The 23,898-nt window shown below is 35.0% G+C and overlaps 2 protein-coding genes across 6 annotated transcripts in view; one reads left to right on the forward strand and one right to left on the reverse strand.

The window, feature by feature from the left end:
* Positions 1-23,898, reverse strand: part of cyb561a3b (cytochrome b561 family, member A3b) — a 64,516-nt gene that overhangs the window by 40,480 nt on the left and 138 nt on the right. The window contains exons 2-5 of one of the 2 annotated variants that reach the window (XM_087300099.1): positions 22,027-22,170; positions 21,679-21,814; positions 21,316-21,601; positions 10,752-10,876 (exon numbers count right to left, since the gene is read on the reverse strand). The gene's annotated coding sequence lies outside the window, so the exon portion shown is untranslated. The remainder of the gene's footprint in view (positions 1-10,751; positions 10,877-21,315; positions 21,602-21,678; positions 21,815-22,026; positions 22,171-23,898) is intronic. The other variant, XM_087300098.1, reaches the window with a different exon arrangement.
* Positions 14-22,579, forward strand: LOC100331807 (pyroglutamylated RF-amide peptide receptor). Of its 4 annotated transcripts, none has more exons than XM_087300999.1 (7): positions 14-140; positions 986-1,839; positions 7,434-7,592; positions 9,665-9,726; positions 10,666-10,898; positions 14,401-14,498; positions 21,342-22,579. In XM_087300999.1, exons 2-7 carry the CDS (start codon positions 1,509-1,511, stop codon positions 21,824-21,826), a joined length of 1,368 nt encoding a protein of 455 aa, XP_087157125.1. In that variant the 5' UTR covers positions 14-140; positions 986-1,508; the 3' UTR covers positions 21,827-22,579. The 4 variants fall into 4 exon arrangements, with proteins under 4 accessions (XP_087157125.1, XP_087157126.1, XP_087157128.1 ...); XM_087301000.1 differs by lacking the exon at positions 21,342-22,579 and adding an exon at positions 14,565-14,798; XM_087301002.1 differs by lacking the exon at positions 14,401-14,498.

Below are 23,898 nucleotides of genomic sequence, written 5' to 3' on the forward strand. Positions count from 1 at the left end.
TGTAACACTAGCTGTGTTGGGAAGCAGAATATGGTTTCCTAAATGTCACAAAGCCGTTTATTTGAATGATAAAGCGAGAAGAAGTTTGACTGACCGTCGGAGAAACTTTGAGAGAATAACGAGCGCCGGATCACACCACAGTAAGTGCGCGCTTTTTTTGCTTTTTATTTTTTGGAATGGCCATTATTTAGATTACATGCTAAAAGAATATGTGGGTAATCTATTATTTCACGTAATAGCCTAACATCTCGTGTCACGTTTTTAGATGTGTGGATGAAACCGGTGTGACTGAATTCGAAATATTAATTGCATGATTTTACCTGCCGTCCGTAACATGTCAAGCTTATATCCACCTTTGTAAACATCCTAAATTAACGCAACAACAAATAAGCCGATTAACATTTTTTGACACAAAAGTGCCATCTTAAAGTAGCCAGCTAATTATGTTGTAAAGACACTTTCATTTACATTTAATTAACAAATTTACATCATTGTTGATTGAGGAGCAATATTGCAATCGATGTTTTGTTCTCCAGATTAGGCAATCTATTAATTTTTTATTAGATAGTGATTTTTTTCCTCAGAATTTTCTATGATTTAAATGTTTACATATGACCAAAACAAGTAAATATTTCATATACATATTTGATTATATAGGATATTTCAAGTGAATGTTACATTAATCTCACTCTGCAAGAGATATCTTCACAGTTTTACATTTAAATATAATTAATAATTACAGAATTATGCACATGGGAAAGAATTTTTCCCCAAAATGAAAAGTATACAATGAAATTTTGTGTTGGGGCAAGATTTAAAATGCTGTATAAAAGAATATTTAAAAACAAACCCATACCATACAAAATGATTTTAAATGTGTACAACTATCCTCAGTCTCTTTTAACATATGAATTTAATGTACTATTGTTTATATTATATATAGTATTAAAACATTGAGAAAAAAAGCTGTTTGTTCATTTTTCAGGATATTGCAAAATTAAAAGACAAATACTGGCTGAACTCAAACAAACATAGAAAAATCAATACAATCACAGAAACCTGGACTGTGAAGATGACAAAGGATCATGAAACAAATGGGTCACAAGATAATGCGTGTCAAGCATTGCATCAAGAATGAACTGTAACAGCTAAAGGATAAACAAAGAGTGAACAGTGGTGCATCATAATGCTGGCATCAGCCAACATTTAACTGAAGATGGTTTTGTCAAGCAGAGGATCAGTCTGTCAATAAGCACCATGGGGATTGTCCCAACTGGCTTAAAATCAATGCCTGCAAGTATGTCCATAAGTATGTGATGAAGGCATGGAAGCTTTCATCAACAACAAGGAACAAACCTGAACAAATGCCCTTAAGACATCATTTTCAAAGAGGTGCAGATCAATTTAGCACACACAACTGTTCATTAGTGCAGACAAAGCAGACTCTGTGAGAGAAACTATACAGTTCAAAAGTCACTGGAAATCTCAGATCCTCAAAAACCATCAATATGAACCTGACCTCCCATCTTCTGGACCTCATGCTAAAGGCTTCAAATCTCTCTCGCTGGCAGTTCATCCAGGATTTCTCTATTCCTCCGCTGATCTCCATTCCCAGACTTCCTAGCACTTTGCTTCCGGTTTTTGGCCTGCTTTACGTGCTCATCTTTGGGCTTGCGGTGGTGGGCAACGGGGCGGTGCTGGTTATTTTATGTCGCAGGAAGGCTTTAGAGTCCCCCAGCACCTTTTTCATTTGCTCACTGGCGCTCAGTGATCTCCTGATATCCATAGTGTGTGTTCCTGCCACCCTTCTGCAGCACTTCTTCACAAACTGGTTGGCTGGTAAGTTTGGCTAGTTTCTCTGTTTATGAAATTTCACAACTATATCTATTTGGCCATCCTGCTTTATTAGTACAGTCTAAAAAAAATACTGGGTTGTATTAATATTGTCAAATATGGACGAACCCAACATTAGGTTATGTGTGTGTGTGTGTGTGTGTGTGTGTTTTGTGCTATGTTTTAAATAAACTTTAAACCCATCTAAGATTGTTAATATTTGACCCTGCGTAAAATTAAAAAAAAGCTATCCGGCATTTTTTAGAATAAAGCCAAATTCAGTCTCAATTTTATGAGGGAAAGTACAGTAATTTAAAAAGTGTTAAAGAGCAAGGACACTTAAGAAGCTATATATTCATTTATCACAGTTAATACATTACTGTAATTTCAGTGCTCATGAATGGTACAGTTTGGTTCAAAGTGTAAAGTTTTTTATGCTTTCTACATTTCAAAACTTTGTGAACTTCATACATTCTAAGACATCTCGAAGTATACACACACACACACACACACACTCACACACACACACACACACACACACACACACACACACACAGACACACACACACACACACACACACACACACACACACACACACACACACACACAATGGGCATAATATAATTATGCAAATTTATATTTGTTTTAATAAAAACAAGGTTAGATTTGTCCACCTGTCCGGTTTTGGAGATGTTTGCATCACCATATGGGGTATAAGAATAGAATGTGTGTTTGGATATAACTCAGTTTTTTTTCACACGTTGTTATTATTGTTAATTTATTTGTTTTTTGGAAATTAGAACTGAATTTAGAAATAGTTTTTAAACAAATCTTTGCAATTAACAAACGCCATTAAATATGTAGGCTAATGAATGTCTTCAGTGAAGTGCTTCCTCATCCACAAAAGTAAACTAGTAAACAGTACAAGTAAAGAGGCCAAATGGAGAAGGCTTGTTGTTTTTCACGCAGATGGTCTGTTAAACTGTTTTCTTGCTAGTAAATCATTCAGTTTTTCCACTTTCAAAGTTCACCATATAAATACAAATGCATCATGGCATGACACAAAAAACTCTTAAAGAGAATAGGAGATAAGACTCTGATTGGTTTCATTCAAATTATGCTCAAAACACACCAATAACTCATTAAGAGAATAAGTACAACCCTGTTAAACCATGTGCCATGGAGCAAACCATATTTTTCTATCCTTAAAAAAGAATAAGTGGATTTGGACACACACTCAATGCTTTTGTACCATGCGATTTAGACTTTGCGCCTAGATCGTTAAAATAGAACCCAATATGTTTAATTCCATTTTCTTTAGCCTCTTTTAAAAGTATAATAAACAGCGACCTTCCTGCTGTGAGGCGATTGTGCTACCCACTGCGCCACCATGACGCCCCATGATATAGTAACAATAATCAATAATAATGGTTCAGGACAAATAATAATAATAATTGATCATAGCAGCATCAAATCTTTATATTGGAAAAATCACGTGACTGAAGACTGGCATTCTCATGAACATTTATTCAAAGAGAAAACAGTTTTTGAAAAAAACTAAATGTACATTTTCCTAAATGTAAAGCCACTAAATTACTAACATTTTGATAATTCACCTCAACTTGAAAATCCTGTCATCATTTACTCACCCACAATCTCTAAAACCTACGAGTGTCTTTTGTGACTATTTGACCACACTGTAGATGTAGTCATATTCGTTCAGTGTTGTACAGGACCTCATTAGCTAACATTAGTTTTCTAAACAAATAACTGGAACCACATGAGAGTATACTGTATATAAATTAATTAGAGTTGACAAACTTAAGCCTTTATCATAGACCAGTACAATAGTAGCTTAAAAAGTTGTACACTTAGTGTAATATATAATTTCTCATGACAGGCATCATTCTAGATATTATTCTGCAGTCAAGCATTTAATTGGACCTGTACATATATTTTATTTACCCTTGGGTGGTTTTTCTTTACCTGAAATTTTTTGATGACTCTTAACATTAACAGACATCCTACAGATGGAGTTCTTTGTCCAAAATTAAGCTATTATTTTGATGCAATAAATACAAAAGCATCAAGTCATTGATTTGTGACCAACTCATTACTAGATTTTTGTGTGTAGTATTGTTTCATGACACCTTCATTACTTGTAACACGTCCACTCGAATTAGAGCTTCAGATATCTTTCAGACAATGAGATGAAAGGTCACCATTGATTAAAAGAGATCTTATCCCCACGATAGAATTGTAAATGAGCACTTTACGTGGCTGGAAGTTCACTCCTGGAAGCCTATTAACAAAAATAACAACATTTGTGCAAATAACGTTTTAATGTGCTTGGGTTGCTGTAGAAACAGTGTTCAGTTATTTTTTTTTTATATGTTAAGTCTCTCATGCTAATTAAGGCTGAATTTATTGGATCAAATACAGTAAAACAGCAATATTAAGAAGTATTTTATCATCTAAAATGTTAATATTTAAAACATATAAATTCAAAACTAAATTTTAAGCATTGCTCCAGTCTTCAGTGTCACACGATGCTTCAGAAACCATTCAACTATTATCATTTGGTGGCCTAGAAAGATTCCTTATCATTGTTGAAAAAAAAAGATGCTTAATATTTTGATGGATTAACATTTTGTGGGGCTTAACGTTCTCTTGTTTAACAAAAGTATTCTACTGAATCAATAATAAAATCTTACCTTTCTGTTGGTTTGTACGGTATAAGTTCTCAAAACTCAGCCCTGGAGGTCCGGTGTCCAGCAGATTTTAGCTCATCTCAACACACCTGCAACTATGTTTCTAGAAAGCCTAAAGCTGCGGTCACACTAGAGTTTGTGAGTGCAAAATTCTGTTGTATGGTGCTGCCAAAAGGGGCGGGATTAAACAAGATGATTAGACATTAAAAAAGCAAGTGATTTGCTCCATGTTTTAAATTCCTGTTCAGAGAGGTCATGTTTTGATTCGCGATTGGTCTCACGCAGTCATGTGATGCGATTTCGCAGATCAGAGTTTACCAAGCTTTCACTTTGCACCGCAGCAACCTGCGAAACTTGATGCATGACCTTGCGTTTCTGGTCTGACGCATTCCTGTGCGTATGAATGAAAGTCTATGGGGAAAAAAAGTCAAGTGTGAGCACAGCTTAAGAGCTTGCTTAGCTAGCCCAGGTGTGTCTGATTGAATTTGGAACTTAACTTTGCAGGACTCCGGCCCTCCAGAACAGAGTTTGGACATCCCTGGCCTAGTAAGAGCTTGATTAGCCAGACCAGGTGTGTCTGATTGGGGTTGGAACTAAAATCTGCAGGACACCGAACCTTTAGGACCGAGATTAAGAACCCCCTTTTGTTGGGTACTGAAATACAAAAGGGAAAATAGTGTACAGGTAGTCTTGACACAATTTTTACTGAAGCAGGAAGATGGGGCAGCTCCTCCCCTTTTTAAAAATAGCCAATAAAGAAGGGCCTGCGGGCCAAAGTTGACCCATGGTAACAACCGAAAAGTGAGGGAGAATGATGGGGAGGTGTTTATGTGAATGCCTTTAACAGTGATCATAATTTTAAATTTAGCGTAACCTTTTGTTTATTTGTTTTATTGCTGAGCTACAAAAAGCCAACTGGAAGTGGCTGTGTAAAACATATGCTGAATAAGTTGTCGGTTCATTCCGTTGTGACAATCCCTGATATAAAGGGACTAAGCCGAAAAGAAAATGAATGAATGAATGAATGAATAATGTAAAGTATTGTTTTCTAGTTATTTTAAAATATTACCAAATAAAGTAGAACATTACCCATGGCATATTTCATATTTACGGTTTGATATATATTCGGCCCACACCCCTCAATCAAGTTTTCTTTTTGTCCCTTTATGGAAAAAAGTTTGGGCACTGCTGGTAGAGAGGAAATAGATCAAATGCAAGTGGAAAAAATTCTGATGGAATGTAGAAATTAATTTCTCATCTTTCAAAAATCATTGTTATAATTTTGAACAAAATAATTATTACCAGTTTTAAAATTATGCAGCATGACAAGTTTTCACTGACTAAAACTAGACTAAAATGCAGAGATATTTAGTTAACTAAACTTTACTAAAACAGGACTAAGTTTGATCCACACTATAAAGTTAAAGGTGGCAAGTTGAAGTCGGAATTATGAGCCCTTTTGAATTATTAGACCTCCTCTATATTTGTCCCCAATATCTGTTGAACAGAAAAATAAAAAATGTCAACACATTTAAAAACATAACAGTTTTAATACCTAACAATAACTAATAATATGATTTATTTTATCTTTGCCATGATGACAGTATATAATATTTTACTGGATATTTTTGAAGACACCAGTATTCAGCTTAAAGTGACATTTAAAGATTTAATTAGGTTAACTAGGCTAGTTAGGACATTTAGGCAAGTCACGGTATAATGATAGTTTGTTCTGTAGACAATTGAAAAAAATGCTCAATGGGGCTAATAATAGTGACCTTAAAATGTTTTGTAAAGTGCTTTTATTCTAGCCAAAATAAAACAAATAATACTTTCTCTAGAAGAAATAATATTACAGGAAATACTGTGAAAAATTTCTTGCTCTGTTAAACATCATTTGTAAAAAAAAAAAAAAAAAAAAAAAAAAAAAAAAAAAAAAAAAATTATATATATATATATATATATATATATATATATATATATATATATATATATATATATATATATATATATATATATATATATATATAATCACAGCACAGCTAATAATTTTGCCTTCAACTGTATACTTCATAATACTAATAATAAAAATACTTCATGACTATAATAATAAGCATGATTTGTTGTTTGCCATCAGTATGTGTCATGTTATTAGGTGAAACTGACTTCACCTAATAACACGGTATAATGAAGGACATTCGTATCCATCATGCATCAGAAATGATGCAGCTGAGATTATGAAGGATCATTGAGCTGGAAAATAAGTATTAGGACTGCTCCTTGAGTCCATGGCAACACAAATTCAATCAGATCTCTCATAAATGTAGTAATTATGAGAAAATGTTGAGTCGGGGAAAAAGCCTATGATCCCACTCCACATTTCTGTTTTCATCATTGTCCATACACTTACAGCCCACACATTAGTTTTGCTCTGAAAGCCTCCTCAGTATTTCTGTCCTTATATATCTATCAGCAGTTAAAGAGATAGTTTGCCTAAAAATCATCCACCCAAGTTTCATCATGCTCCATTTGTTCCAAACATATATTTTATTATTCTCTCAAACACAAAGAAATATAAACAGAAGAATGCTGGGAAAAAATATTTCCAACATACTTTAGAATTTCTTGCTTTGTGTTCAACAGAAGTTAAAAAAAATCACAAAGGTTTAGAACCACTCAAGTGTGATTAATTGGTGAAGAAATTGTCATTTTTTGATAAACCATTTTAATACTAATATTCCTTTTAATACTGATCTGGAGTTGGATCGTGCAGTACATTTATATTTTTCATCAGTTTATTGCATCAGTTCATTCACTGTTTTCTCTTTCATTTTCTGACTCACTCATTCCCTTACTGCTCCTTCACTTTTTTATTTTTGGATGCACAGGAGATTTTCTCTGCAAGTTAATACCCTTCCTACAAGTGACGGCTATCTCGACCAGCATGCTCACCATGACGTGCATTGCCGTTGAGCGTTTCCAAGGAATCCTTTATCCTCTGCATGTGCGCAACAGCTACTTTCTCTGCCATGCCTTCAAGATGCTGGGTGAGTTATGGAGAGAACGATTAGAAGAGTTCAGTGCTTATTAAAAATTCAGTAAATACTGTAGCAGTCAAATTTCACATTGCTCATACATTACAATTCATAAAAACAATCATGCAACTTTTTAGTACATGTATTGAAAGTATAAAGATAGGGTGTCCACTTAACCATATTAAGTATAAAACTGTGAATTCTGTGTACTAATTTAATATAATATAATTTAATATAATATAATATATATAATTAATATGGCATAATATAACATAACATAATATATATATATATATATATATATATATATATATATATATATATATATATATATATATATATATATATATATATAATTAATATAGCATAATAGAAGAGAAGAGAAGAGAAGAGAAGAGAAGAGAATGTACTCACCAGCCACTGTATTAGGTGCTTTTATTGTCTAACTGCTCTTCAACCCAAATTTCTAATCAGCCAATCACATAACAGCAACTCAATGCATTTACGCATGTAGACATGGTCAAGACGATCTGCTGCAGTTCAAACTCAGCATCAGAATGGGGAAGAAAGGTGATTTAAGTGACTTTAAACTAGGCATGGTTGTTGGTGCCAGATGGGCTGGTCTGAGTATTTCAGAAACTGCTTATCTACTAGGATTTTCATGCACAACCATCCCTAGGGTTTACAGAGAATGGTCTGAAAAAGAGAAAATATCCAGTGAGTGGCAGTTATGTGGGCACAAATGCCTTGTTGATGCCAGAGGTCAGAAGGAAATGGCCAGACTGGTTTGAGCTTGTAGAAAGGCAACAGTATCTCAAATAACCACTCGTTACCACTGAGGTATGCAGAAGAGCGTCTCTGAATGAACAACACTTCCAACCTTGAGGGGGATATTCTAAAGCAGCAAAAGACCACACTGGGGGCCACTTCTGTCAGCTAAGAACAGGAAACTGAAGCAACAATTTGCACAGGCTCACCTAGAAGACGGAAAAAAACATTGCCTGGTCTGATGAGTCTCGATTTCTGCTGCAACATTCAGATGGTAGGGTCAGAATTTGGTGTCAACATGAAAGCACGGATCCATCCTGCCTTGTATCAACAGTTCAGGCTGGTATGGGTGGTGTAATGGTGTGGGGGATATTTTCTTGGCACACTTTGGGCCCATTAGTACAAATTGAGCATTGTGTCAACGCCACAGCCTACCTGAGTATTGTTGCTGACCATGTCCATTCATTTATGACCACAGTGTCCCCATCTTCTGATGGCTACTTCCAGCAGAATAACGTGCCATGTCATAAAGCGTGAATCATCTCAGACTGGTTTCTCGAACATGACAATGAGTTCACTTTACTCAAATGGCCTAAACAGTCACCAGAGCTCAATCCAATAGAGCACCTTTGGGATGCGGTGGAATTGGAGATTCACATTATGGATGTGCAGCCGACAAATCTGCAGCAACTGCATGATGCTGTCATGTCAAAACAGACCAAAATCTCTGAGGAATATTTCCAGTACCTTGTCGAAGGATTGATCCAGTTCAGAAAGCAAAAGGGGGTCCAAACCGGTACTAGTAAAGTGTACCTAATAAAGTGGCCACTGGGTGCAAATACCCTATTTTTAATCTTTTATTATAAAAAAGTTAATAACATTAATAATTATTTTTTTCAGATTATTTTTCAGAAATAACTTAACAAATCATATTTAAGTGCAACCTGGAAAAAGCAAACAGCACATTTTTCCCCAGATTTTCTTACTGTTAAAAACTAGTGACACACAATCTTTTTTTAAAATTTTTTATTTTATTTTTTATCAGATTTACCAAGTACAATAAAAATTAATATTATCAGATTCAGTGGATTTATTTTGCAGTTCCTAAACTTTATTTTGAAAGCCCCGAGATGACAGTAATAATAAACTTGTGGAAAATATTACATATTTTTACCTTTCCTTTATATAATGAAAGAAATAAACGGTGCAACACCTACACTGAATCCCAATGACAAAGAAATTGCCATCGCAATGGAAACAGATCTACCTTTGACAATGTAGAAAACAAACATTGTGTATTTTTCCTCATTTTACAGTGACTGTGTGGATAGTTGCCCTGGCCATTGCTGCTCCCATGTGGTTTGTCCAGAAAGTGGAGGTAAAAAAAGCAACATTATAAACAAGCTAACATCAACCTGACAATTTCCAATTTCGACACCTACCATCAATATTATAAAGACTATATGTAAAGTAAACAAGAACTTCCTGCTTGGACATATAATTTAACAGACAATACTCAAGCCATGAACTATCAGAAACACAGTAAACTGAGTCAAAGACATCAGTATTCATCTGAAACAACTGACTCTATCTGAGGAAAAAAACACGTCATTGTTCTTTTTGAATTTATAAATTGGTTCGTAATTATTACTCCAAAAGACTACATGAAAGAAACAGAAAAGGCTGCTGATGGTTTTAATAAGCTGAACATCTTAACTCTTTGACTTAGTCATTTTCATGCATGACAAGCTACAGCCAGAAATAGCAGATGCATCAACTCTCCTAGAATTAAATTATGTGCCAGAATAGACCATTGAGAGTTTCAAATCCAATGCCCAATATGTTTTCATTGAGGTAGTAATGCCTGCCACTTATCATCGTGTAAGTGCATTTGCTTTATCTTTGTTGTCCTTCCATGTGCAGCTTTCACATTTACGTTAAAGCTATTTTTTTTTTTAAAACATCTTGAATGTATCAGCATGACATCAGTGATCAAAGGATCACTGATGTCATGTTGTATCCGGCAGCAAATATACAGTCCACCATGACAATAATAAACAGCTCTTTTTATCTATTAGCATGGCATGCCTGTCTGTCAGTAATTCAGAGCCTTATAATTAATTCAGATAGTTGATGATGAATTGTAAAGATGTGATGAGCAACATTATATGCTATTAAATGCTAAAACAAAATAATTAGATTAAATAGTTGAGATATTTAGTTGCCGTCCATCTGTCAAATGTTGTTCTTACAGCACAGGAAAGATAGCTGAATAAGTGTCTAGATAAAACTTTCTTGTTGTTGTTTAACTATCTAGGTGAAATATGACTTCCTATTCGACGTCCACCACACCTGTTGTTTGGAAGTATGGCCAAACCAGCAACAGAGGAGAGTGTACACTACCTGTCTGTGTGTGTTGGTGTTTTTGGCCCCACTGGCGACTATGGCCATTCTGTACTGGAAGATCATGCGAGAGCTCTGGGGAAATCACAAAGTCCATGACATCATGTTTCAAACACTCCCAGGATCTGAAATCAACAAGATTACCAGGTTAGTCTTTGGCTATGAACACTGTTTACATTTCTAGGCTATCTGAATATGAGGTTATTATAAACGTCTATAGGGTTGACTGAAAACTAGACAAATTACCAGTTTGTAAACATTCAGGATGCTCGCGTTGCGAGGTTGCAGAAAAAAAAAAACAGGAGTGGTAGCATTTACAGCGAGGGAATGACATCCGATGCGGTACAGAATTTGTTGTGTAGAAATAAGTTATATTGATTACATATTATATATATATATATATATATATATATATATATATATATATATATATATATATATATATATATATATATATATATATATATATAATATACATAATGCTTTTAGTCTATAATAACAGCTTGTCGACCAGTGATAAGCACAGCTATTCTGCAAAATTAACGTTAAAGTGAGCGGCATTCATCTGACAGGTCCATCTGCGATAGCACCCTCCCAATAGGTATTGGATAAGACGAAATGGTCAAGCATCCAGCCCCAAATATACAACTATCTCATTGAAACTCCAAGTGATTTTGCATGAGAGAAGTTAAAAGCCTAAAAGTCTTTCGATGCCAACAATTTTGTTCTGTGTGGTCATGTGCAAGAAATAATGTTACATGATCACCAGATTCAAAATTATGTAGTGTTAAAAACCGAGGTTCTGCCTAGCCAAATACAAGGAAAGAAAACCAACTGTACAAGGCCTGGGTAGTCAACAAGCAAAACAACTGCATTCTGACAGCGAACTGCACCTGTAAGTCAGGGTATGTGAACTTACATGTTTATGTTTCATTCTAAGCATTCAGTGTTTAATTAACCATATTTAACAGTTTCTGCTAAAATATATGCTGCAATTAAAAACAAGTAATGTGTATGATCCAGCATGACATGAACTTACCTGATATAAAATGAGAACTGCAGAGTCGAGCTCCCTTTTAGCCAAAGATGTCTGCGGTTGGCATTAAAAGTAGTGTGGTGTACAGTAAAAGAATTTCGAATTTAGCATCCTACCGCATAACACGACATGTTTGCTATTGCAACCGGTCTTTCTTTGCATCACCTTTGTGATGCCATGTGTGAGGTAGGTTGGTAATTCCTCTATAACAAATATACACTCACCAGCCAATTTTTTGAGGTGCATCTTGGTTCACACCAGCTTGGGGCTTTGTTTGTCTTCTGAACTGCCTTAGCTGGAAACATTCTTCAGTAATTTGATGTGATGTCATCATGCAGTTGATGCAGATTTTATGGTATTAATCATGCATGATACAGATCTTGTCATTAGAGTTTCACCCTAAAACTTGTAACCACTACTATGATTTGCACAACAGATCCACCTGACCTGATAAGGACTATCAGTAAGCAGTTGTTTATAATTATTGTTACATTATTTATTTACCTACTATTTTACTTACTATTATTCTTTACAGAAACTGCAGAACCAATGCTATGATATTTTGTTTCTTGTACACCAGTACATCTGAATGAGAATAAAGTTTGTCAAAGTCAAAGTCGTTATTTGAGTTATTGTTCCCTTTTTGGCCAGACCTGACCATTCTCCCATGACTTCTAGCATCAACAAGGAATTTTCTGAACTATTCTTGGAACAATTTTCTCTCCTATTCGGAAAAATCACTGTAATCTCATTTCTAAAAGTTTCTAAAATACCATCATGATGGACATCAACAATCAAGCAACAAAGTCACATCTTATCTATAATCTTATTCTTGTTTTGAACTTAAAAACCTTGACCATTTCTACATGCCTAAATGCTTGTTTGTGATCAGTGGCCAATTAATCTTTTTCATCCTCATTTTGTTTTAAAACTGTATAATATACACTCACTAGCCACTTTATTAGGTACACCTGACTAGTACTAGGTTGGACCCCGTTTAGCCTTCATGGTATAGATTCAACGAGGTGCTGGAAATATTCCTCAGATACTTTAGTCCATATTGACATGATAGCGTCACACATATTGCAGATATGTCGGCTGCACATCTATGATTTAAATCTCTCGTTACACTACATCCCAAAGGTGCTTTATTGGATTGAGTCTGGTGACTGTGGAGGCCATTTGAGTACAGTGAACTCATTGTTGTGTTCAAGAAACCACTCTGAGATAATTCGAGCTTTATGGCATGGTGCATTATCCTGCTGGAAGAAGCCATCAGAAGATGGGAACACTGTGGTTATAAAGGGATGGACATGGTCATCAACAATACTCAGGTAGGCTGTGGCATTGACACGATGCTCAATTGGTACTAATAGGCCCAAAGTGTGCCAAGAAAATATCCCCCACACCAATACACCACCACCAGCAGCCTGTTGATACAAGGCAGGATGGATCCATGCTTTCATGTTTTTGACGCCAAATTCTGACCCCTGCCATCCGAATGTCGCAGCAGACATCGAGACTCATACGACCAGGCAACGTTTTTCCAATCTTCTGTTGTCCAATTTTGGTGAGCCTGTATGAATTGTTCCCTCAGTTTTCTGTTCTTAGCTGACAGGAGTTGCCTTTCTATCAGATCGACTTAGTCTGGCCATTCTCCTCTGACCTCTGCCACCAACAAGGCAGAACTGAACTGCCGCTCACTGGATATTTTATATTTTCTGACCATTCTTTGTAAACCCTAGAAATGGTTGTGTTTTTAAAATCCCAGTAGATCAGCAGTTTCTGAAATACTCAGACCAGCCCGTCTGGAACCAACAACCATGCCGTGTTCAAAGTGACTTAAATCACCTTTCTTTTCCATTCTGATGCTCAGTTTGAACTGCAGCAGATCGTCTTGGCCATGTCTACATGCCTAAATGCATTAATTTGCTGATTGGCTGATTAAAAATTTGCATTAACAAGCAGTTGGACAGGTGTACCTAATAATGTGGCAGGTGAGTGTATTTCTGTTTTAAAGATGCAAACATGTTTTGTGACTCGAAGAATATTTTTAGTAATGCGGTTAAACCATTTCTGAGATACATAGGTCAACAGAAAGTCAACATTTCTCAAAGTGTCTATTTTCCACAAGGTAGGTCACAAATGTTAATGAGTAAATGACAGAACTTTCATTGCTGGGTGAACTATCATTTTATCCCTCCCTGATCCGTTTCTTGCACTTATGCATCATTATAAAGTAGCCCTATATTATTACATGAAAAGACCACAATCTTAAAATACTACACAATAAATAACAGGGGGTCCTTACTGTGTCTCTGTGCACCAAGGAGATTAAAAAAGTATGAAGAGCCCTGGGCTTAAAGCACAGCATGAAAACCCATGTGATCTGAACCTGATGATTCAGCCAGTATACAACAACAATAAAGACTTTTGTCCATTCATACAATCTTTTGTGAGGTATATTTAGTGTATTCTTTCAGTGGCAGGTTTGCATAACACAAATATTGCTGTTCTTACTGGTAAACTGGTGCAAGCACTATTTGATTGACACACTCCTGTATTTTGTTGTTACTGACATGCCTATAACAATAGAAACCATTTCATCCTCAGGAGGAAGAAGCGCGCTATAAGAATGATGGCCACTGTGGTGCTGCTCTTTGCCGCCTGCTGGGCACCTTTCCATCTGGTTTCCCTCCTGCTTGACTATGGTAACAAACAACTTCTTGTGTCCTTCCTTCCCGCCACATTTGTCAATCTCCCCATTTTTTTTTCAGGTAACAAAAAAACAACATGTTATTCTTTTGTATGTCAGGCAGCTGCTGTCCTTCCAGAGCAAATAAACATTTTCTCACTTCAGATTCTCTTCTTTTTTTACCCTTTCTTCCTCCTCCACCTTTTATAGAGGTCAACACACCATTTCTGCAAACCATTAGCATTTAATTATTTGCTCTGTCCTTCCTCTCACGGTTATCTCTATGGCAACAGTTGTGTTTTGGCGTAATACTTGTTACTTCACGCACAGACTGTTATTTTTACACTTTAACATTTCACAGCAACACAAAACATGCATTTAAAAAATGACAGTCTCATTTTATGTGCATAATTAATGTCATGTCAGTAAATGTTTGCACACCCTCATGTTGTCAAAACTAGGCATGGGACGATTACCGTTTCGAAGGTATGCCGCGGTTTTAAAAAGCAAAGGTTTTAAAATCGCCAAAATACTGTGATACCATGATATTTTTATCCATAGTATTCATACCATCAGAATCAGATACCGCCCCATGCCTAGTTATAACCCACAAGACTTTCTTCCACTCATTTGATAACTTGTTTATTAAGAATGAAAAAAAAAATCCATATGACATGAGTGGTTTAATCGAAGTCTCCTGTAGTTATGAACAGTTGAAGACATTCATTCATCCATTTTCTCTTAGGCTTAGTCCTTGTTTTAATCTGGGGTCGCCACAACAAAATTAACAGCCAACTTATACAGCATATGTTTTACCCAGCGGATGCCCTTCCAGCCGCAACCCATTACTGGGAAACACCCATACAGTCACATTCGCCCACATATACTATGACAATTAATTAGCTTACACAATTCACCTATAGCACATGCCTTTGGACTGTGAGGGAAACCGCAGCACCCGGAGGAAATCCATGCGAACACTGGGAGAACATGAAAACTCCACATAGAAATACCAAGAGAACCAGAGACTTTCTTGTGACCTGCGCTTTCCACTGTGCCACCATGTCGCCCAGTTGAAGACAAGATTATTAAATTATTATTATTTTTAAAATATATATTTCAAAAGGGTGGCATGATGGCTCATTGGTTAGCACTGTCGCCTTACAATAAGAAGGTCACTGGTTCTAGTCCTGGCTGGATCAGTTGGATATATACATGCGCTATAGGTGAATTGGATGAATTAAATAGGCCATAGTGTATTTATGTAAGTTTATGGGTGTTTTCCAGTACTGGGTTGCAGCTGAAAGGGCATTTGATGTAAAACAATGCTGGAATAGTTGCCGGTTCGTTATACTGTGGCGACCCCTGACAAATAAGAGACTAAGCTGCAGGAAAATTACTGAATATTCCAAGTGATGTTTAATAGAGCAAGGACATTTTTTTCACAGCATTTCCTATTATTTTTTTCTTCTGGAGGGTCTTTTTTCTAGTATTCTGCAAAATAAATATTATATTAGAGCTGGGCGATTTTTATTTAGCCTAAAACCTAAATCTCGATTAATGGATCATTTTAACTTGATTATTATAAATGAATGATTATTTTATGTATTTGATTTCTTTTTTTTTGCCCTCACAGTTCACTGACAGGTTTTGTACAGCAAATATGTTCACATATTACATGTGAGAGATTTCTGAATGAAGGGTGCATTACTTGATTTTAAAATAATTGAAGGAAACAAACACTATCTACAATCTATGATTATTTATTGAACATCAATGTTGAACATACGAAATTAAAACACACATTGGGTCGCATGCCTCCACACCCAGTAAGGAAAATAATTGAAAAAATCATCATGAAAAAATTTGTTCGATTAAAGGTTCTGCATGTCGCTTTTAATTACTTTTCAATCAGTCCTATATTATATACTGTCATCATGGCAATAACAAAAGAAATTAATGAATATATATTAGCTATTAAAACTATTTTAACAAAAATTATTAAAAGAACAAATTATTTTAGAACAAAAGCTTCTCTCCATTAAACAACACTCAGAAAATGTTTTAAAAATAATTAAAATATTGCACAAGCAAAAAATTGTCTTCTTAACTGTATATTTAGATTCAACAAGAACCAATTATTTTTGTCCCTGTGTCAGGCCAAAATTTTTGAGTTTCTGTTTGTGTTGTCTGATCAATCTATAGTCAATATGAATAAGTAGTGCACGATTCTTTCTAAACGATATTAAAGGTTAATACAAGTAGGCTGTTATTACAGTAGTTTATGTGTAGGTCTACTGTCTACTGTTGTTAAAATGCTACATTTTGTATAGACTTTGAATGGAAGACTTGACCAAACTTTAAATGTCTTTTTAATTTTAAATGTGAATAAAACTAATAAAAATAATTAAGAACATTAATCTGTTCATCAAATAAAGGCAATTGTGTTTCTTTAGAAGAACTGAATTAAACCATGCAGTTCATATGGATATTTTTAATGTCTTTATAAACATTTGGAAGCATCCATCTATATAATTTTTATTACATCTTGTGTGGTTTATTATGTGGTCACGCATTTGTGGTAAATGGACCTTCAATGATTTTAATGAATGGTGAATCACTGCTTTTTACATCCCTGACCCGGCCACTCTGACCTATAGGAGCTATTCAGAATAAGATTAGTTCTCTCTCTGTCTCTCCAGTAATGTGATTTTCAGCACTCACTCTTTAATATTATTCTGTCCACTCCAATGTCATGTGCACAACATGTGACGCATTCCCTCTGTTCTTTCTCGACTGCAACAAAAGCACTTCAGAAGACAGCATGGCCAATTTTTCCATTTTCAGTGTAATGACATTCATAAGCATTTGCCTGAGACGCACTGTGTGGAGCCTCTCCAGTATGGAAATAAGATTTTAAGGAGACAAAGCAAAAGAGCACTAATGTGTCACCTGAGACACTTTTTTAAAAGAATGTATACAGATCATATAATCTGAAAGTAATAGATTTGTTCATTTATTTTCAGTTTTTTTTCTTTTTTTAATATTTTAAAAGCTTAAAAAAGACATCTTATTTATCCATCAACAAATTATGAATCAAGTTTTTCCTGTAGCTTTTTCTCCAATTTTTGCACCTTTCTAAAGAGCAAACGATTGTGTAAACATTGGACAAAAACTAATAATTAAACCATTAATACGTAATAACTTAAAGTTTGTTTATAAAATCTTAATTTCGGTGTCAGAGTACAAAGTTAATGGATGGCACTGTGGCGCAGTGGGTAGCACTGTCGCCTTTCAACAAGAAAGTCACTTGTTTCGATATAAATGGCTCTAGTAGTAAGTAAGTGCATAGTTAATCATTTGGTACAAAATGAAAATGACCTCATCATTTAATATCCCTCAGTTTGTTCTAAATATTTTTAACATGTTTCTTCTGTAAAAAACTAAAGAAGATATTTTGATAAATGCTGTTTGCTTGCACACATCATCTTCCATAGTAGTAAATAAATATTATGGAAGTCAATGGGTCCCAGCTACCAGCATTTCAATATTCAAAATTTCTTCTTCTGTGTTCAACAGAAGAAAGAAACTCAAATAAACTTTGAAGTGAAGATTCAGATTTTCAATTTTGGGTGAACTGTCCCTTTAATTCAACTAGTTCGTGCAAAAATACAGAATCATTAAGGAACAACTAAGCAATTAAACCACAAACCAAATGATGGCACGGGTTTGTCAAAAATCAAAAATCTGTATTTTCTCATAATAAAAAAAATCTTCTGTGAGCCTACTCTGATTGGTCAATTAATCCAGTCTGTTGTGAATTTCAGTATACACAAAACAGCAAACACCATACCTGGATTTCAGCTTTAGAGGTTTCAGCTTTCTCAGCACTCAAGATACACTGAGATACAGACAGTAATGTTGGAATCGTTTTTACTGTATAAAGTCAGACTGAACTCTTTTCCTTTGGAAGTGGATTTGCTTGGATCTTCTTTACATGTCGACAACAAACCAAATCAAACCAAACTCTTGCAAGCCTCGACTACAACCCCATTTTGAAAAAGAATATTTGTATCCATTTCTCAGTGAATATAGGCAATGTATTTTGGTGCATTTAAACAAAGCAGATTTATTAAACAGATATATTTATTAAAATTATATTTTAGTCACCAAACATATTTAAAAATTGAAAGATAATACAATTAAATTCAAGCTAGATATTGGGAAAAAAATAAGTACAACCTACAAAATTTCAACTAAATATTTCATTTTTATTTATTTTTTTGCTACTTTCGATTTTTCCTCTTTTTTTTAAATTTGTATTTAATATTTTTCTTCAACAAATAAATTTGGGTGTGCTAGTTTTGGACCGTTGTTGTAAGTTATTTCATTAGATAAGCTCTAGATTTGGCATCAGTACTGACTAATCTAATGTATATGTACAAATATAATATTGTATAGCTCCCTGTTAAAATATACATTTAAAAGACAGATTTGTGAGGGCTACTTATATGCTGAGCACTGTATATTGTTTGAGGATCAAGACTTAGACACTGTTTACAAGCAGCCAATAAAGACCATGAACTAGAATTTTTTGCAAATTTATTACAAAGCTAATAAGGTTTAAGAGGAGTTATTGATGACTCGTCTCAGGCAGACAAGAATCAGCTCTTTCTTTGAAAAAACATAAATTTATTTGTTAAGCAATGTGATCTTTAAAACTTTGCAGACAGTGTACCATCACATCTATTATACACGCTACATGAAAGCTAATATTAAAAGCATAGAAAGCACACTTTCTACATGCTTTAAAGGGATAGTTACACAGAAAATGGAGGATCATTGAGATAAAGTTGGTTTTATATTTGCACATTCAGAGTTTCTCCTTACTAATATAATTTCAGAAAAGAATTCTTTGTTCTAAATGGGAAAATCATATTAGCAGCCAATAGCTATGTTTCCATCTACTTATTTTTATGCACATTTTTGAGATGCGCATAAAAAAATCGATTGATGGAAATGGCAAGCTGTGCATACATTTTTTAATTGCTCAAAAAACTATATGCACATAACAGAGTAGGATAAACTTTGTATTCAATAAGAAAAGATGCCCATAAACTATGATGGAAACACTTTTACCGAACAAATTCCAGTGTGCGCATTTAAAAAGTCATGTGACTTTTTTTTTTTTTAGAGATTATGTGATGATAAAAATTGTGAATGGACAAACCAGCAGGCTGAGCACACTGTAAAACATCTGAACTGTTGTTTTGGTCATTCTAATAACGCCTTCACTGTTTCGGTATTAGTGTTATATTATTAATGGCCTCCTGACCTGTCAAAAGCGTCTGTGCTCCGCATCTCATGTGAGCTTCAAACGCCACCACTCATTTATTGTGTGTCGGCATTTGTCTTCATTAAATAAATAAAAGTTTGATGCAGCTTCTCCTACTGCAGCAAATTCCATTTTGACTCTTGATATTTAGCACGAGTTAATCAGGAAGTGACTATTTTGTTTTCTTTGACTCGTAGGATGAAAACGCTGCTTTATATTTTTTTACCTAATATTCCAGTTTTGCACATAAATTTAATTTGTATTTTTGGATGGAAACACAGCTAATGACGATCATTGCTCACATTAAATTAAAAAGTGTTAATTAGGGCTGTGCGATTTGGGGAAAATATTTCATTGCAATTTTTTTTGACAGATATTGCTATTGTGATTTAATTTTGCAATTTAATTTTGTAGTCAAGCTTCAGCTCAATAATATTTCAATAAAGCTTCTCACTGGTAAAATGCAGTGAGTGTTAGTTAAAAAGAGAAACTGAAAAGATAATAACTTACACCAACATTTATTCATATTTGTTCTTAAATATTCAGAAATTGAACAAATTTTTCTCTAGAACACATGTAAAATTACCTTACCTTTCTGTAAGTTCAACTCAAATTAGGGAGATAATGTGGCTTATTATACAAATAAAAAATAATAATAATTATAAAAAGCAGAACACTCAGCAAACTAACATGGCTGATAAGAAGCACATTGAAAAGTTCTAATTGGGCAGAACGAAAGTGTGCTCACTCAATTGGCTAGTAAGACTGTCACACACAGACAGCGGTCATGCATTTTCTCTGAGCAGGGGAAATTAAATAATACATATACAGGTTATATGCAGGAATCCTAAAGGTAATTTCAACACCTTTTTAAGACTTTTTGAAGACCTTCTCAGAATATTTTTAAGACCTCATCGCCACTTCAAATTCTAATCAGCATAAAACCTTTATCTTAATAAACAGTTGTTAATAAACAGTTGTAGTTAAGTGAATCAATAGAGCACAACCATGCAACATAACTTAAAAGAATAAATGATGCGGTTGTTTTCAGCCACTGTTTAAACTCGTATTTTTCCATCCAGGAGTTCGCAAACTTACATTTTCCCTGTTTTGCTCTATGGTTTCACTACATGTGGAGAGCATCGCATTTGTCACAAATTACATGACATCACCCAGATGGAGGAGCTTGGCCAGACGTGCCCTAACCTGAATAAATTGCGTGGATTGAGCACGCCGTTGTTAATATTAGAAGGAAAATAAATATATTTTTTTGCTTTTTTGGAGTCAAACACTTTGGACAAAGCTTGAACAAAAGTTTAAGACTTCATAAAAACGCAATTAAGACTTTTTAATATCTTTTAAGGGCCTTAAAGAAAGAAACTTCTGAACTTTTTAAACAAGTAAAGGGTGTGTAAATAATGCCAGAAATTGCATTATTTGGTGAACTATCTCTGTATTAATCAATAATCATTCCTAAACAACACTTTTAGAACTGTACCTCGCATGTGTCTTCTCTAAACACAGGTCAGCTGAACCTTGATCTTGATGAAGAGTTTCTTCTGGTCAGCGTGGTTCAGATCCTAGGATTTAGCAATTCGGTGTGCAACCCGCTGATTTATGCTGCCCTCAACACCACCTTCAAGAGGGACCTGCTGGCTCTGCTCACCCGAGGATGGAGATCCCGCACGAGAGGTTGCTGCTGTAACTCATGTTCTTGTTGGTCATGGAGGAGTCATAAACGTGTGGGCATCTCCACAGTGGATTCAAATGAACCCAGACAGGGCCTGGAGACCACATATAGACAGAGAGGAATCAGATCATGGAGTAAACCAGCGTGGGAGGCTGAACCAGAGAGACCTACCTCAAACACGTTTCCCGCAATGAACCTTCTTAGTGCCATCAAGCCCAAAAAGACCTCTGGTACTATGTTACTGAGCATTATTGACCCTCCACACACAGACAGCTCATCGGGATCTGACCAGCCTCTCACAGGGATGCTGGGAAAGTAAATTTCAACCAAATTAAATTGTAAGGAAATCTTGAACTTGCTAACATTGAGGAAAACAAGGGTTCTTCAAGTCATCTTAGACTCACAACTACTGTATTGTTCATTTATTTTTGTATTTGAGTTGAGGAAATATATTTTTTTAATTTTATTTGATTCTAACAGTGTTCATGAAACAATGCCGATTCTTAAAAAATGCTTCACCTTAAAACAAGCAATTTCAGGTTATTTGCTGCCCTCCAGGCCATCCAAGATGTACAATAGGTGAGTTTTTATTCTTCTTCAGTAGAACATTTACGATTATCAGCTGAAGGTGATTCATAAAATGGAAGAGAATGGCTACTGGCACTTTGGGTGGAGAGAAAAAACAAGCAAAAAAATACAAAAATAAATTTGTGTCAATGGCTCTTGACAATACATTAAGGTCCTATGAAATAATCTAGTGGCAATCAGATTGTTGGTTCAATCAGACTTAAAAGCCTTTTATGTTAACACTTTATTTAATTAAGTTTGATTGCATTCAATTGAATTTTTTTTTTTAATCACACGTGACATACATAAGACAAGAGATTACACATGACCAGAGTTGAAAAATTACATGTTCAGCTAGCAATAAGGCTAGGCGATATGTCAAAAATGCAATCTCGATTAATCTTTTCCATATTGAACAATAACGATAATTATTTTGATATCATTTGTTAATGCTTCCAAATTTAAAAGAGTATCCCAACCATGACTGAAGCCACAAATTAGATGGTCCATTAAATAGCATAACCTATATTCGGTGGCCGATCATTTTTTGTGTGCATCACTAATATCAACACACCTCTAGATTTCCATTGTTGCACAGTTCTGCAGTGTGATTGGCTCTTAGATCAATTTAGAGTAAAAATGTCCTGAGCATATCATTGTTATCAACATAGATTTTATCGCAATTCGATGTAATATCATTTGTCAGCCCAACCCTGGCTAGCAATATGACACTGCAACATATGAAGCTGCTTTGTTTTGCAGAGCAATTTTGATAAATACAGACAGTGCTACACAAACAAAGCACTCATCGTTAAAAATAAATAAATAGACAATTATTGTGATCCTTAAAAAAAAAAAAAAAAAAAAAAAAAACAGGGTTATTGGCTATGCACTAAACACACTGGGGTACTATATTTATGCAGCTGTGTCAAAAATTCTAATCTTTACCTAATAATCTGCACACTAACCTGATCACTTTATTTACAGCCCAAATTTCGGTTTCATCATTCAGAATGAGGTCATTCCAGTAGAAACATGTTAGATGTGTTCTAAAAATGGTCAGTTTCTTTCTCACGCAAATAAAAATATTTATTTAAAGTTCTAACCTAAAGAAAAACAAGTCACCTACATTTTGGATGGCTGAATGAGTGAGTTAAAATGGTTTTGGTAACTTGCCCCAAACCTCAAGAATATATGTTTGAACTAGACGTAAACTTTAGTTTAATTTAGTTTACCTCCCACCTAATAGATAACAATAAACAGTGTTACTTTTGATATAAAATCTGTTTAAAATCTGTTATCAAGTTCTGTTTTTCTGATTTTAATCATTTATTCATTCATTAATTTTCTTTCCCTTATTAATTAGGGGTCGCCACAGCGAAATGAACTGCCAATTTATCCAGCACATGCTTACAGCTGCAACCCATCTCTGGGAAATATCCACACACTCATTCACACTCATACACCATGGATAGCATACAATTCACCTATAACACGTCTTTGGACTGTGGGGGAAACCGGAGCACACGGAGAAAACCCACGTGAACGCGGGGAGAACATGCAAACTCCACACAGAAACGCCAACTGACCCAGCCGAGGCTCCAACCAGCGACCCTCTTGCTGTGAGGCGACAACACTACTGCGTCACAGCGTCGCCGATTTTATCATTTAATTTAAACGATAGGAATACCGTTTAGCCGCTCTTTTCGCTTCACACATTTGTTACCTTAGTACAAGCACCGATTGATTTACAAAATGACATATTTCTCATTAGCCTAGTCTAAAAGAACAGGTATGTTGAAACTTGCCAATTTGCAGAATATC

The sequence above is a fragment of the Danio rerio genome, chromosome 21 (genome assembly GCF_052040795.2).
Source record: "Danio rerio strain M-AB ecotype USA chromosome 21, GRCz13ab, whole genome shotgun sequence".
NCBI classification, from domain to species: Eukaryota; Metazoa; Chordata; class Actinopteri; order Cypriniformes; family Danionidae; genus Danio; species Danio rerio.

Excerpts from the sequence above, each read along its gene's own strand:
- LOC100331807 (XM_087300999.1), top strand. The coding sequence starts at position 1,509 with ATGAACCTGACCTCCCATCTTCTGGACCTCATGCTAAAGGCTTCAAAT. Across the intron at positions 7,593-9,664 it reads CCATGCCTTCAAGATGCTGG|TGACTGTGTGGATAGTTGCC; the intron begins GTGAGTTATGGA and ends CTCATTTTACAG. Across the intron at positions 10,899-14,400 it reads GAAATCAACAAGATTACCAG|GAGGAAGAAGCGCGCTATAA; the intron begins GTTAGTCTTTGG and ends TTTCATCCTCAG.